Source organism: Pantherophis guttatus, chromosome 4 (genome assembly GCF_059756535.1).
Source record: "Pantherophis guttatus breed Tessera chromosome 4, ASM5975653v1, whole genome shotgun sequence".
In the NCBI taxonomy this organism is placed as follows: Eukaryota; Metazoa; Chordata; class Lepidosauria; order Squamata; family Colubridae; genus Pantherophis; species Pantherophis guttatus.
The window spans coordinates 27840365-27855290 of record NC_142066.1 but is presented as its reverse complement, the minus strand read 5'-3'; the positions used below and the strand labels follow the sequence as shown (position 1 = coordinate 27855290).

The window sequence follows — 14926 nt, the reverse complement described above, 5'->3', positions numbered from 1 at the left end:
TTTTCCTCTTTTTAAATGGAATTTTAAATTTGGTTTTAATTTATTGGGGTTTTAAAATGGTTCAGCTAAATTTATTTAATTAGTTTTATCTCTATTTTAAATTTTGTATCTATATGTTTTATTTCATGGCTGTTCACCGCCCTGAGTCCTTCGGGAGTAGGGCGGTATACAAATTTAATAAAATGAAAATGAAAATGAAAAATGAACTGAAGCATGCAGTCAAGTAAATCCAGCTTCCCCCATTGACTTTGCTTGTCAGAAACAAGCACATTCTCAGTGGCATCAGGTGGCCCTGGAACTGTGCAGCTATTGTAAATACATGCCAGTTGCTAAGCTCATAAACTTTGATCATGTGACAGTGGGGATGTTGCAACAGACATAATTGTGAGAACAGATCTTATTTTTTTCAGCACCATGATAACTTTGAATCAGGGGTGAAATGCTCCCGGTTCGGACCGGATTGCCCAATCCGGTAGCGATGGAGGCGGGTGGTTCGGAGAACTGGTAACAAAAATCCCTGCCCCCCCCTTCCCCCCCATGCCCAGTTGAGCCATGCAATCATCAGAGGCTTTCTTTTTAGTTTTTAAAAGCATTTTTTCTACAGCCTCTTCAGAAAAAAATGTAGAAAAAATGCTTTTAAGAGCCTCTGACGATCCAAGCTGAGTTGCCTGATGGGCAGAGGCTTTTTTTCTTTTAAAAGCCTCTGATGATCCCAGCTCAGTTGCCTGATGGGCAGAGGCTTTTAAAAGAAAAAAAGCCTCAGACGATCAGGCAACTCAGCTGGGATCATCAGAACCTTTTGAAAGCATTTTTTTACAAATGGTTTTAAAAGTAAAAAAAAATTGGCCATGCCCATCCAGTCACATTACCCCCCCACACACACACACACACTAAGCCACACCCACAGAACCGGTAGTAACCAATTTTAGATTTTACCACTGCTTTCAATGATTGTTAACTGAATAGTCAGAAGTTGACAGCTACATGTAATGGAAGGGCATCAGATCAGGGAAAGATGCACTGGATTTTTGCATATCCGCAGCAGAGAATAATGTTGCTTTTTGGAATCTTGTTGGTTGAGCAGCATTTTGATGTTTTGTTTTGTTTTTTTACAAAAATGGGATTTTTTGTAAAATCTAGGATTCTTTGGAAGAATATTTAAAAGTGTGCTAGATTTCCTACTTGCTTGGATAGGCTGCTCTGGCTTTTGGATGAAGAGCTGCACATGAGAAGCGCAGATAATCCTTGAATTAATGGAAGCCTGTTCATTATGGTTGTAAGTCATGTTAGTCACACAATTTTATGAACTTTTTCATAGTCTGAATGGGTTTGTTATGGGCTGGTTTTGCAGAAAACCAGAAGTAAAGAACCTGTTTTCACAAAACCCTTGTAAAATGTGGGTCATGTGAACCAGAGTGCACTGCCAAGGACTGTAAGTGTGACCCAGATTTGCTAAGTGCCCAAAGTGTGGTCATGTGATTATGGAAGGAACAACCATTGTAACTGAATCTGGATCATAAGTACCTCTAGATAGGTCATAGTTTTGAACAGTCACTAAGTGACTAGTCATAAGTGGAGGACTACCTGTATTCACCCTCTGTTTCCTTTCAGGTTATTAATGGTTTGATGGAACGTCCTGACTGGGAGGAAGCAGTTAAAATGCCTCTTGGAATTCTTCCCTGTGGATCTGGGAATGCTGTGGCAGCTGCTATTAATTGCAGTGCTGGGTAAGTGAGAAAGCCTCGCTAAAATGTAGGCAGTGTGGTGCCCCAAGACTCTTTTCTTAGACCTAGTACTCTTCAATATCTTCATCAGTCATTTGGATGAGGGGGTAGACGGGGAACTCATCAAATTTGCAGATGACACCAAACTGGCAGAAATAGCCAATGCTTCAGAAAATAATGTGGGATGTGGTGGCTCAGTGCCTAAGACGCTGAGTTTGTTGATCAGAAAGGTCGGCAGTTCAGTGGTTCGAATCCCTAGTGCCACATAACGGGATGAGCTCCCATTACTTGTCCCAGCTTCTGCCAACTTAGCAGTTCGAAAGCACGTAAAAAATGCAAGTAGAAAAAATAGGGACCACCTTTGGTGGGAAGGTAACAGCGTTCCGTGCGCCTTTGATGTTTAGTCATGCCGGCCACATGACCACGGAGATGTCTTCGGACAGCGCTGGTTCTTCAGCTTTGAAACGGAGATGAGCACTGCCTCCTAGAGTCGGGAACGACTAGCACATATGTGCGAGGGGAACCTTTACCTTTACCTACCAGAAGATAGGCTTAAAAGACAGAAGGATTTTGACACACTTGAATATTGGGTACTACCTAACAAAATGAAATTCAGTGGTGAGAAAAGTAAGGTTCTACATTTAGGCAAGAAAAACTAAATGCACAGGTATCATATGGGTGGTATCTGGTTCAATAGTAGTAACTGTGAGAGGGGTTTTGGAGTCCTAGTGGACAGTCACTTAAATATGAGCCAGCAGTGTGCTGCAGCTGCCCAATGCAGTCCTAAGCTGCATTAACAGAGGGATAGAATCAAGATAATGTGACGTTACTACCACTTTATAAAGCCTTTGTAAGACCACACTTGGAATACTACATCCAGTTTTGGTCACCACAATGTAAAAAAAGATGTTGAGACTCTAGAAAGAGTGCAGAGAAGAGCAATAAAATGATTAGGGGAGTGGAGGCTAAAACATATGGAGAACAGTTGCTGGAATTTGGTATGTCTAGTTTAATGAAAAGAGGACTGGGGTGACATGATAGTGTTCCAATATTTAAGGGCTTGCCACAAAGAAGAGGAAGTCAAGCTATTCTCCAAAGCACCTAAGGGCAGGTCAAGAAGCAATGGATGAAAACTAATCAAGGAGAAAAGCAACCTAGAATTAAGGAGAAATTTCCTGCCAGTCAGAACAGTTAATCAGTGGAACAACTTACCTCCATAAGTTGTGAATGCTCCAACACTGGACACTGGATCGGATAACCATTTGTCTGAAATGGTATAGGATTTTCTGCTGGAGCAGGGGGTTGGACTAGAAGGCCTCCAAGATCCCTTCCAATCTGTTATTGTGTTCTGTTCTAAAATCCTGGGAAGGAGTGGCCATTGCCCACCATGATCTTAGCCTCGCAATTAGCTCAGTGACCTAAATCAGAAAGTGGCAATATTGAATCTTGTGTTCTCTAAGGCTCAGTCCTTGGATAGGTGAAGCTAAACCATGCAAAAGTATTGGGGAGCATGCACAGAGTCTTCTTCCTTTCCACACAAATAATAACTTTCAGCTTCTGTGTGCCTGCAATTCATAAGCAATGCTTTTGAAACTAGACCCGTAATTAATTAGATAAAAATGGCCTGTTTGAGAAGATACCTTTGCATTTATTAGGGCAGAGAGGAGCACTTACATCAATTGGCCTGCTTTGTGGTGTGGGGTAATGAACATCAGAATCATTTACTAAGTTTCTGTCCTGCAAAGCTTGACCCATGTTTCACCCTCCTAATAACTTGTAAGGATTTTGACAGTGAGCGATACCTGGCTGATCATGTCTTGGATCCTTAGCTAAGCAGGGTCAGGCCTGGCTCCTATTTGTATGGGAGATTGCTAAGGAATAGCAGGGCTGAAGGTTAGAACGTTCAAAGAGGACCAAGGATGAAAACAAAAACATCCCACTTCTGAAATGTAGCCAAGAAAAAGTGTGTTATCAGAAGTTGAGCTTGATCCAAAGGGGGCCCCTATTTTTCTACTTGCATTTTTATGTGTTTTCGAACTGCTAGGTTGGCAGAAGCTGGGACAAGTAATGGGAGCTCACCCCGTTACACGGCACTAGGGATTCGAAGCGCTGAACTGCTGACCTTCTGATCGACAAGCTCAGCATCTTAGCCACTGACCTCCACCGCATCCTATAAAAATTTAACATTTTCACATTTCCCTTGTAATTTACTCAACTCTCAAGCCAAAAAGGATGAAAATGTTGGTCTTAACCGCCATGCATTTATTTATTTATCACATTTTTACACGATCCATCTTAACTAAGTGACTCCGAGCAGTTTACAGTAACAATTATTCTTGTAGATTTGAATAGAAAAAGCTCATACAGGCTTAGTGCCCCCCCAAGGAAGATCTTGTGCTTAAGAACTGATATACCTTTTCAGCACACACACACGGCAATTGTTTCTGAGATCTAGAATTTTGAAAATCTCTTATTTACTAATAAATAATAGTAACCACCTCCCAGTGCATATGAGACGGGAATGAATAGTTCAAGGCAGATTTCTCTCTCTGTAGGGATATGTACAGGGATGCAATGGCTCAGTGGCTAAGACGCTGAGCTTGTCAGTCGAAAGATTGGCAGTTCAGCGGTTCGAATCCCTAATGCCGCATAACGGGGTGAGTTCTTGTTACTTGCCCCAGCTTCTGCCAACCTAGCAGTTCAAAAAATGCAAATAGAAAAATAGGGACCACTTTTGGTGGGAAGGTAACAGCATTCTGTAAGCCTTTAGCATTTAGACATGCTGGCCACATGACCACGGAGACGTCTTTGAACAATTATCAACAATTGATACAGGTAGTCCTCGACTTACGACCACAACTGAGCCTCATAATTTTGTTGTTAAGTGAGACATTTGTTAACTGAGTTTTGCCCCATTTTACGACCTTTTGTTAAATGAATCTCTGCAGTTTATAAGTTAGTGACGTGGTTGTTAAGTGAATCTGGCTTTCCCATTGACTACTCTTATCGGAAGGTTGCAAAAGGGGATCACATGACCTTGGGACATAGCAACAGTCATAAGTATGAACCAGTTGCCAAGCATCTGAATTTTGACCACATGACCATGGGGATGGTACAAAGGTCATAAGTGTGAAAAACGGTCATAAGTCACTTTTTTCATTGCCATTGTAACTTTGAACGGTCACTAAATGAACTGTTGTAAGTCGAGGACTACCTGTATATCATCTGAATCAGATATTATGACAAATGTTTAATTATGTAGGTCAGTGACCATTGCCATGTCTGCAGGCAGCCCTCCAGAAGATTAAAAACAAAGTTAAAACCCCAGGGGGGTTACAAATCCAGCTGTAAAATGATTGTCCACCTAGTTTATTTGCTAAATTTGCAGGTAAAAGTAGATTTCCTGCACAGGTTGTCCTCGACTTATAACCATTCGCCTAGTGACTGTTCAGAGTTACTGAAAAAGGTGAGTTGTGACTGTTTTTCATGTGACCGTTGCAGCATCCCCATGACCAAAAGGTTCAGAATTCAGATGCTTGGCAACTGACTCGTACTGAAGACGGTCGCAGTCTCCTAGAGTCATTTAATCCACTTTTGCGACCTTCTGAAAAGCAAAGTCAATGGGGAGGCCAGATTCACTGAACAACCACGTTAGTAACTTAACAACTACAGTGATTCCCTTAACAACTACAGTGATTCCCTTAACAACTATGGCAAGAACGGTCGTAAAATAGGGCAAAACTCACTTAACAAGTTTCTCCCTTAGCAACTTATATATTGTTTCTGAATGCTTATTCACTGATGCTGTCCCTGCCCTTTTTAGCTCTTCTAAACAGATGGAGATCGATGGATTGGATTGCCATCCACTCGGCAAGTGACTGTAAGCAGTTTTCATTATTCTGCCTCTGTTTTGTTTTTGTTTTTGTGTCCCTTTGGCCAGGTTTGAGCAGGTCATGGGCCAGGAGCTGCTGACAAACTGTACCCTTCTGCTCTGCCATGGGGCAGTTTCTCCCTTGGACCTGGTCTCCATCACCACCACATCAGGCACTCGAATCTTCTCTTTCCTGAGTGTGGCCTGGGGCTTCATTTCAGATGTGGACATTGAAAGTGAGAAGTATCGGCATATGGGCCCAGCTCGGTTCACTTTCGGGACCATGATTCGCCTAGCTTCCCTCAACACTTACCGAGGCCGGCTCTCCTACCTTCCTGCTCTTGGTTGTGCAGCTCATCGGCCGATTTTGCGCAGTATCACCGTAGCCGCCAATGGGAGTCTTCCCTTCCAACGCCTGCCCCTCCACCGCACAGTCTCCGATATGGGCCTTTGCGAGGAGCGCCAAGCCTTCTGCTATCGTGAGATGGAGTCAGCTGAGGAGCCCACTCCCTCACCCAGCTCCCCACCTTCTTCTTCCAGCTTCCAAGCATCCAACTTCAGTTTTGAAACCCTGTCAGAAGTGACGGTAGACAAGGAGTCCCAGCATACCGATCTGCCCAAAGTTCTACCAAACCGGTTGCCTTCTGCCCGGCAAATGCACGGCCCTTTGGATGACTTTCTGGTCCCGCTTGGACAACCGGTGCCCAAGTCCTGGGTGACGGTGGAGGATGATTTTGTGCTGGTGTTGGCCATTTACCAGACTCACTTAGGGGCAGATCTCTTCACCATGCCCACCGCTGGCTTTAATGATGGTCTTATCCATCTGTGCTTTATCAGGGCAGGTATCTCTCGGGCAGCCATGATTCGCCTCTTCTTAGCTATGGAGAAAGGCACTCATTTAGACCATGAGAGTCCTTATTTTACACACCTCCCCGTCCGAGCTTTCCGCATAGAGCCTCTCACTCACAAGGGAATCATCACCATTGATGGGGAACGGGTGGAATATGGACCCATTCAGGGACAAATCCATCACGGGATTGCCAACTTAGTTACTGGGATCAACCAGTCTAAGCTGACTACCTTCTGACGGGTTGTGTTAATTCTCTTACAGAGACTAACAGTTCTAATTTGACATGTGTTTCTTTTTATTCTGTTCTCCGACCACTAGAGGGCAAGCTGCTTAAAATGACTCATTACCCTTCTAGGCATTTGAGCGCACACATCGTATATCCTAATTAATGCATCTAGAGCGTTTTAACCATTGCTTTCCAAGAGATGCAATAATTCGAAGGATGACTTCCTTTTTTCAACTCAGCACCTGGACAGGCCATCTCAAGATTTTCCATCACTCAGAAGCCACTGAGCTTTAAGTCTGTTGGTTTGAGTGAAGTGGAACACAAATGTAAAACCCTTACGTGTATTTGTAATGCCTCAATTATCCACCTGGGGTTTCTATCATTCTGCCCAGCATTTCTTTCTGTCATACTTTTCTAACCCTAAGTTAGCTCTTCTTGTAAAGCTTAGAGACACCTTGGCAATAGCCTTTCTCACTATTGAAGATTGGAGACAGTGAGCAGCCGTCTATCTGACCTATATTTTTGTCAGTCTCTTCAAAATTCTGGTTTATTTAAAACTGTAGGGCCAGGATGGTTGTTTAGCTCAAGAAGTTCTAGAATAATTTAACACTAAAGCCCTTTAGTCCTTGGAACTGAAATTAGCTTGGTTTTTCAGCACTTGATTTAAAACACTGGACTTTGCATTTAAGCAAAACTTTAGGTTCCACTGGTGAAACGGAATTCCTCTGTCCCTTTTCTCCAAATGGCCAGTCAGCCTCCTTCCTATTCCAAGGTCTTATCCACCTTTTGCTCACATTTCATAAGACCTAGAGGATGGAGACTGAGCAGGGCAGACTCATTTACTGTAGAGGCCCTGATGGTTGCACTCTTGATATGCACTCTTGGTAGGCTACCTATCCTCCATATAAACTGGAGTTGGGAAACTTAGGTCCCTCCAAATATTGATGGACTACAAAACCCATCCCTAATTGCTGGTCATATGGGTTGGGGCAAAGGAACAATATTTGAAGACCACAGTTCCCCCCTGGCTTCCCAGCCTAAATACAGGTCAGGGGAATGCATCTGAAACTGGACGTTGAATGTACTGGATGACTTGCTAAACACTGTTTGTTGGAGTGTTTTGTTCTCTGTTTTGTTCAGATACATTAATTAAGGCCAATTGTTTTGTCTTCTCTCCTGGTTTACAGGGGGTTGCGTTTGGGTGGTCCTGTAATTCTTCTCTCCATGGATGACCAAAGCCATATAAGGAAAGGAAGAGGACCCTATTTTCTGAAACCTGCAATTGTTGATTTCTAACCAGTTTATGGTATGCTAGAGGGAGCTTGAAGTACTATCTCCCTTTCATATCATGACTTGAAGGTGGCTTCATTTTAGGAATACACTGGATGAATGTAACTGGATTTTTCTTGTGGGAAGAATTGTGCTAAGGTGGCTGCTTTTCCCCTCCCCACCATGTGGGGGCTAACAAGAAATTAAATGATCCAAAAACTGTAATAGATAAGTGTCTGCATATGAGATAACGCTTATAATATGTGTTCTCCCTCTCTCTTTCTCTGTTGTAACTAACAAACCAGGAGATCAAGTTGGTTAACATCTCCCTTGTCAAACTTTTCCCAAGTTCATACAGTGATAATCCCTAAAGCAAGTATTTGCTTAAGACTGGATCTCAACTGGCTCCAGGTTCTTATGCCAAGTTTAGTAGAAACTGGCTGATCTCAAAAAACTGAGCAGGATTGCCTGATAAATACTTCAGTGAGAGGCCAACTTGGAAAGTCAAAATTGTAGGAAAGCTGGAAAAATATCCTGAACCTGGGAGAAAAACAGCAAACCTAGGAAACGTTATGTAACGTTTCCAAGAAAACTGTGTGGCCTTTGGCCTTCACTGACTTGAGTGTGGGTTATTCTGTAAAGATTGGGAAAGATAAATGCAAAGGCGCGAGACTTTCTCCTTCGTGTGGACATTTTTGGACATCTACCATACAAATTTGAACATGTCCTATTGCTCTGGCCTTTCTCGGCTCTGTCATCAAACTCCAAGCTGAAAGAAAGCATGGGAGTGAAGAAGAAGCCCGTAGTAAGGATGACTGTTCCTCGTGGTCTGTCTGGTCTTCTGGGAGAGTTGCAAGAAGAGGATGGAATGGGCAAAAAAGACAACAGAGTAAAGAGAGGGGGCAGTTACAAAAGCACAGAATCCAGCCCATAAAAACAAGGGGACAAAGCCAGAAGCTGATACCTTGGGATGTATTTCATTAACCAAATCATAGAAGCTTAGGCATTTAGGCCTCCCAAGTTCATAGTGCATAGTGCATAGTCCCAAGTCCCATAGTGCAAAAAGATCCAAATTAAAACATCCCAGATAGGAAGCTATGTACTGTCCAGTTTGAAAGTATCTAGCAAAGAAGAGCCATCACCTTCCTTACTCCCCCACTACCACCATGGAGTAATCATAGTTTGACTTTGTACTTGCCTCAGATACAAGCATCCTGATGCTGCTGGGTCTGTAGCAAGGAGGAGCAGATAGTAGACTTGGATCCATTGATCAAATGTAGATTGGGGGAAGCTGTGTCTTTGTTAAATGTCAGCAGCAGGAGGAGGAACAAAATAACAACTTCCCTTAATTTTAGGAAGTGCTTGCTGGAAGTGAAGCAAACCTAACAAAATATGGAGTTTCCGGATGGAGAGTGAACCCGTAGAGGTAGTCCTGGACTTAGAACCTCAATTTCAGTTGTAATGGTCATAAATTGGATTACTATATGATCATGGACAATCTTTTTTGGTGGAGGTCGTTAAGAGAATGCCATAGTTGTTAAGCAAAGCCGTTGTTTGTTATGGCTGGGTTTGTTTGTTTGTTTTTGTTTTTGGCCAGAAGCTGGAAATAAAGGCTGATTTTCAGCAAATATGATATAAATTGTGGTCATGTGACCGCAGAATGTTGCAAATGAGTAAAGGCAGGCTGGTTGTAAGTGCCAATAATACAATCACATAATCAGGGGGCAGGTGTTAGAACTTGAAATCTGGATCGCAACTAGCTTCTTCGAGCAGTCGCTAAGTGGTTGGTATATCCCATTTCTGAATGCCGTCATAATTTCCTGCTTTTCAAATTGCATCCTAATTGATGTTTTGATTTTCTGCTAACAGTTAAGCTTGGTGCAAGGGGAAAGATAGGACTAATGCAAGTCTGAATTCCTCTCTTTCCTGGACCTTATAGAGAGGTCCTCAAAGTATGTAAAAAAAAAAAAAAATACGGCATTGGGAACATGATGGCAGAAGTATCTGCTGCTGGACTCCAGGTGACAAGTTGGAGCATGTCCTTCCAATAGATGAAACCCTTCTTCTCCCCTTTTTAAAGACTATAGTTGTTGCTAACCTCATGGGCAACATATTAAGGCACTGCTGCTTGTTGCTCTTTAGCAACTGAAATGATACTTACAAATAATATTGCACAATGCAACAATGCACAAAAGTTCCTTAGCTTGAGCCTGGCTATGAAATGGGTTGAATAGTTACCATGCAGTATTTGTAAAAACTGCTTTGGGAATAATAGGGTGCTGGTGTTTGGCCCCTTCATCCCCATTCTTTCTTGTTGGAGAAACATCTGAAATGGGTGTGCAGCTGCTAGCTGAATTGAGTTGTACTTCTCCATGAGATTTCATGGGATTCTTGATTTCAGAGTGGGTTGTAGCTCTACCCTTCCAAATGTGGTTGCACCATCACTAGAAATCTTTCCCATCATCGTGGAGAGATTGGGGACAGATCTGGGTTAGTGTTTCTCGACCTTAGCAGCTTGAAGGCGTCGACTTCTACTTCCTATATTCCCCAGTCAGCAGGGCTGGCTGGAGAATTCTGGGAGTTGAAGTCCGCTCGTCTTCAAGTTGGCAAGATTTGAGAAACACTGGTGTGGAACATGGAATCTGCTTCCCCTAAGATATCCTTTGAAACAGCTTATCTCATTTGGGTGTCCATTGAATGTTCAGGATTACAATCCTGATTCAGGGGACTGGAAAACACCTAGAATCAGCTGGTAGCATGAACATGAAGTTTTTCTGGCAGTGTTTTGGAGAAGAGATATTTTGGTCAAGACATCTTGATTGGGCTTGGCCCTCTTCTCAATTGTCCTGAAGGATGGAGCACTTCCTGTGCTCACCTTGCTCATCCATGTGGCAAAGCCAGGCAAGAGGGCCAGGGAGCTTTGAAGGATGGGCTACTTTGAGGTTATGGGCCCTGGTAGGTACTTTAGAAATCCAGCTCTGCTTCTACTGCTGCATTAACATGAGTATTTCTGCTCTAACTTCTTCAGGAATATTTTTGGCACTGGTGGCATGGAAGATCATTAAGGGATCTCTTTTTTCTTTTTGTTTTCTGGACCCACCTTATGTGCAAGGAGCAATATCAAGTATTGTCTTTATTCTCTTAAGGGCAGTTAACTATCTTGAGAAGGATACTAGACATGCTCTCATGGTCATAATATTAACAGCTTATTACTTATATATGCATATAGGAGTAATTCTTGGATTGCTTAATTGATTTTGAAGCCAGTAGAATTTTCTCACTTTTTCCTTTTTCTATGTATATATCTGTGCTTGGGTGCTGGTATTTGCCCTCACCTAATGAACATTTTTGTGGAAGTCTAGAATGTGAGAAAATGCCTTTCTCTTTGCTGCTAGCTTCATAAGCCCCTCCTACAGTGGTCTTGGGGCAGGGTAAGAGCCCAGTTCAAAATAAAGATGATAATAGGCAAGGCTGTATATCTTTTTCTGGGATTTGCCGTAAATTTTAGCTTCCCAAGAAAGCTGTTTTTAAGCAAGGTTTAACAGTGAAACCCTATTTTCCTCCTTCCCTCTGTCCCTTCCTTCCTTTCTGTCTCCCTTCCTTTGTCACTTCCTTCCTCTCCTCCCTCCATTCTTCCTCCTTCCATGTCTTCCATCTCCTTCCATCCATCCATCATCCATTCATTCTCTTCAATAATGCCTTTCTTTCATTTTATACACCCTTTTTCTTTTTGAGCCCTCTTTCTCTTACTTTCTATCTTCTGTTTTCCCAGCTAAATTCTTTTCCCAGAGACGGGTCTCTTGTAGGCCACTTGAAATTGGTACATAGGCAACATGAAGCGTATTCTTGTTCCTGACTCTTGGCAGTTTCAGAAGTTTTGGGTAATGACAAAAATGTGAATCATATTTTTTTTTAAAAAAAATCCTGCAATAACATGCAATTGGTAATGGGATAGGGCACCATCTGAAGGCTTATTTATAATTTCTTGATTTATTATTTGATTTAAAACCTTTACACAACTCAAAGCTTATTTACATTACACATTTAAACCAGTTTATTACTAGTTGAACTGCCAGGAGATTAAGCTGATCAGAAGACTCCGATAGCTAATTCTGTAAAGGGGCTTCCAGAATCCTTAGCAAGTCTGCCAGTGAATTGTTTTCATCCTGGTAATTTGAAGGAAATGTTAATTCATTAAGAAAAACATAGTTACAAAGATTTGAGTGATCCGTTGCTCAACAAGATATAATTTTATAGCAGCCATGATAAAACAATTATGTAGAAAGAATGATATTGGCTCCGTTCTCCTGGAGAGAATTACACCCCAATTCATTATTTCATTATATTTGACTTGGTAAATTATGTGACTCACTCTTTTTTCTGTCTCATTTATTTTATAAGATTTTCTGGGATTTATTTTTTTTTTCAAAAAATGGGAGGGCCATCATATGGGCATGAAAGCCAACTGGGTGACTTGGGACCAATCACCAGAAAACTGAATTCTAATCCCAATTTAGGCATGATTTTGGGCCAATCACTATCTCAGCCCAACACACCTCACAGGGTGGTTATTTGGAGAAAATAGGCAAAGGTATTAGGTATGTTTCCTGCCTTGGCTATATTTTTTCTTCCGTTGTGTTGGATTTTCAGAGATGGCCTGGAAAAAATCCCTACAGGTTTGGCAAAGTTTTTCAGAAATGGTTTGCCATTGCCTCCTTCCTAGGGCTGAGAGACTGTGACTGGCCCAAGGTTACCCAGCTGTCTTTGTGGCTAAGGCAGAATTTAAACAATCTCCCAGTTTCTAGTCTGATGTTTTAATCACTGCACCAAACTGGTTTTCTGTGGGGTTTTTTTTATTATTATTTGTCTCCTTTTCCAAATTATCCCAGACTGTCCCACCACTTGAGTGGTGGTCATGTTTATCGCATACACTACAGCTTTGGTGTAACCCACAGAGTGATTTGAGTTTCAAGGTTGCTGAAATTAAGCAAAGTTGAAAAATGAGAAGGAGAGGTAAGAGATGTCTTAAAAAATACTTTTTCATTCCCCCCCCCCCATGGAAAAAAAGAGGAAATATAGATTAAATGGGTAGCCAAATACGTAGCTGGTTATATTATACTTTGCAGTTGGAATAGAAGACATTGTAAAAAGAATAAAATAGCTGAAATCCAAACTCTGCTGACAGCTGCTAGAATGTTATAATTGCAGAGTATGCTGGGAAATGTAGTTTTTGTGGATAAGTGGTCTTAGCTCCTTTCAGTTGTCTCGGTAGATAACATTTGAAATTTTGTTTTCTCTTCTTACAACCCCTTTGCCATCTCTAGGAAACATTTCCACACCAACAGCGTCATTTCCATCTTGGATGGCCCTATTATGTTTGTGTGAATTAAAACTTGGCTTGTACCCCTTTTATTTGCAGAGGTTTTATAAATGATGCAAATGAACACAAATCTTATATCTCACCCTTTCGACAGTGAAAAGAGCATGCTTTTCTGATGCAATTCTGTCTGGTTAGTGTAGCCCAAATGGCATTTATTTTTCACCCATCTGACTCCCAATTGATAAAAGGCCTTTTTGTTTAGGCTCTGGAATACAATGCTCCCACACTGGGATTAGATAACTATAATTTTTGTTTCTGAGTCTTTGCCTTTAGAGACAATCTGGAAACAAAACCTCCACGTTAAGTTTGTAGCTCAATTTTAAGTGCTAGGTTTGACTTACAAATTTTAGCCAACATTCAGATCCCATCAATTGCAAAGGGTGCCCCTGGTTTTTTTTGTTTTTGTTTTTGTTTTCCTGCCTGCAATATAAATTCAAGGGCTTGAGGTTCAGCAATCCAGGTTCAATTCAAGTTGAAAAAACAGTTTTTCAATAATGATCTCACTTCCGCAAAATAAACTTCCAGCTGGGTTTGGCAAGCTCCACTTATTGCATGTTTTTAGAGGAGCGGTTACTTATTTCTTCATGGGTTGTAATGTTTTTCTAGGTCAGAGATTTTTTGCCTGTTTTGTATTAAGGCTTTGTTGTTTGCATTATCTGGAAAAAAGCCATAGAAGTTTTTCCGGCTCCCAGGTGGCTTGGCCAACTTTTGAAAATGCCAAGAATTGTGTACCAAGCTGCTTTAGAAACGGTGAGAGAATGGCATCAATATATCTTGTTCCATTAGCAAATGCTGTTTTTTGTGTTTCTGGTCCTTCACTGTAAAACCTTCACTGTAAAATCCGGAATATGGTGCCATCAGGATAGGCACACCTTAATTACAAGGCATAATTCATTCTTTCCGCAGCATCTTATTTATTTTTCTCCCCAAATGCATTTCAACCTTGCCTGTTTGTTCCTCCTGCCTTACTCCGTCTCCTTCCTAGATAGTCATCAACTGTGTAATGGAGGCTGTTCCAGTCTCAGCCCACCCACCGCCTTTCCTTTCTAGCCATGGCACCTTTCTGATCCTCCAGCTATGAGAATCTTGTCCTCTGCACATAACAACTGGAGAAAATGGGAGGGGGGAGTAATTTGGGATGTTTATCCGTCTGAATGTTTTGTAGAGTTTAAACGTTTTGTCTCCAGCTGCCCCTGCTGTGTTGCCTGTCAGCTAAATCATGTTTAAAATGAATATTCTACAACTTGGTAAAACAACAGCAAAGCAAAAACATCCTATGCAATAAAAGCAATAGCATGAAGCCCTGGTCCTTGTCTTCTTGTTCTGACTGGGAGGTTAGCAGAATAGAGGGACACTTGCTTAGGGTCAGATGACAACATTCTCTGGGGGCTTGGCTAAGAAATAATATAGGCAATCCTCAACAACCATTTGTTTAGCAACCGACATTGCAACAGCACTGAAAAAAATCAAGGAAAACAAGGAGAGAACAAACCTAGAACTAAGGAAAAAATTCCTGACAAAAACGGTGGGATGATTTGCTTCCAGAAGTTGTGAGTGCTCCAACACTGGAGGTTTTTAAGAAGAGACTGGACAATTATTTGTCTGA

The 14926-nt window shown here is 41.8% G+C and overlaps 1 protein-coding gene across 1 annotated transcript in view; it reads left to right on the top strand.

Annotated features, from left to right (window-relative positions):
* Positions 1-14620, top strand: part of SPHK2 (sphingosine kinase 2) — a 46302-nt gene extending 31682 nt beyond the window's left edge. Inside the window, exons 5-6 of the mRNA XM_034419546.3 lie at positions 1612-1727; positions 5665-14620. Coding sequence (XP_034275437.1) covers positions 1612-1727; positions 5665-6682 — 1134 coding nt within the window. The 3' untranslated portion in view covers positions 6683-14620. The remainder of the gene's footprint in view (positions 1-1611; positions 1728-5664) is intronic.
* Positions 14621-14926: the final 306 nt, after the last annotated feature.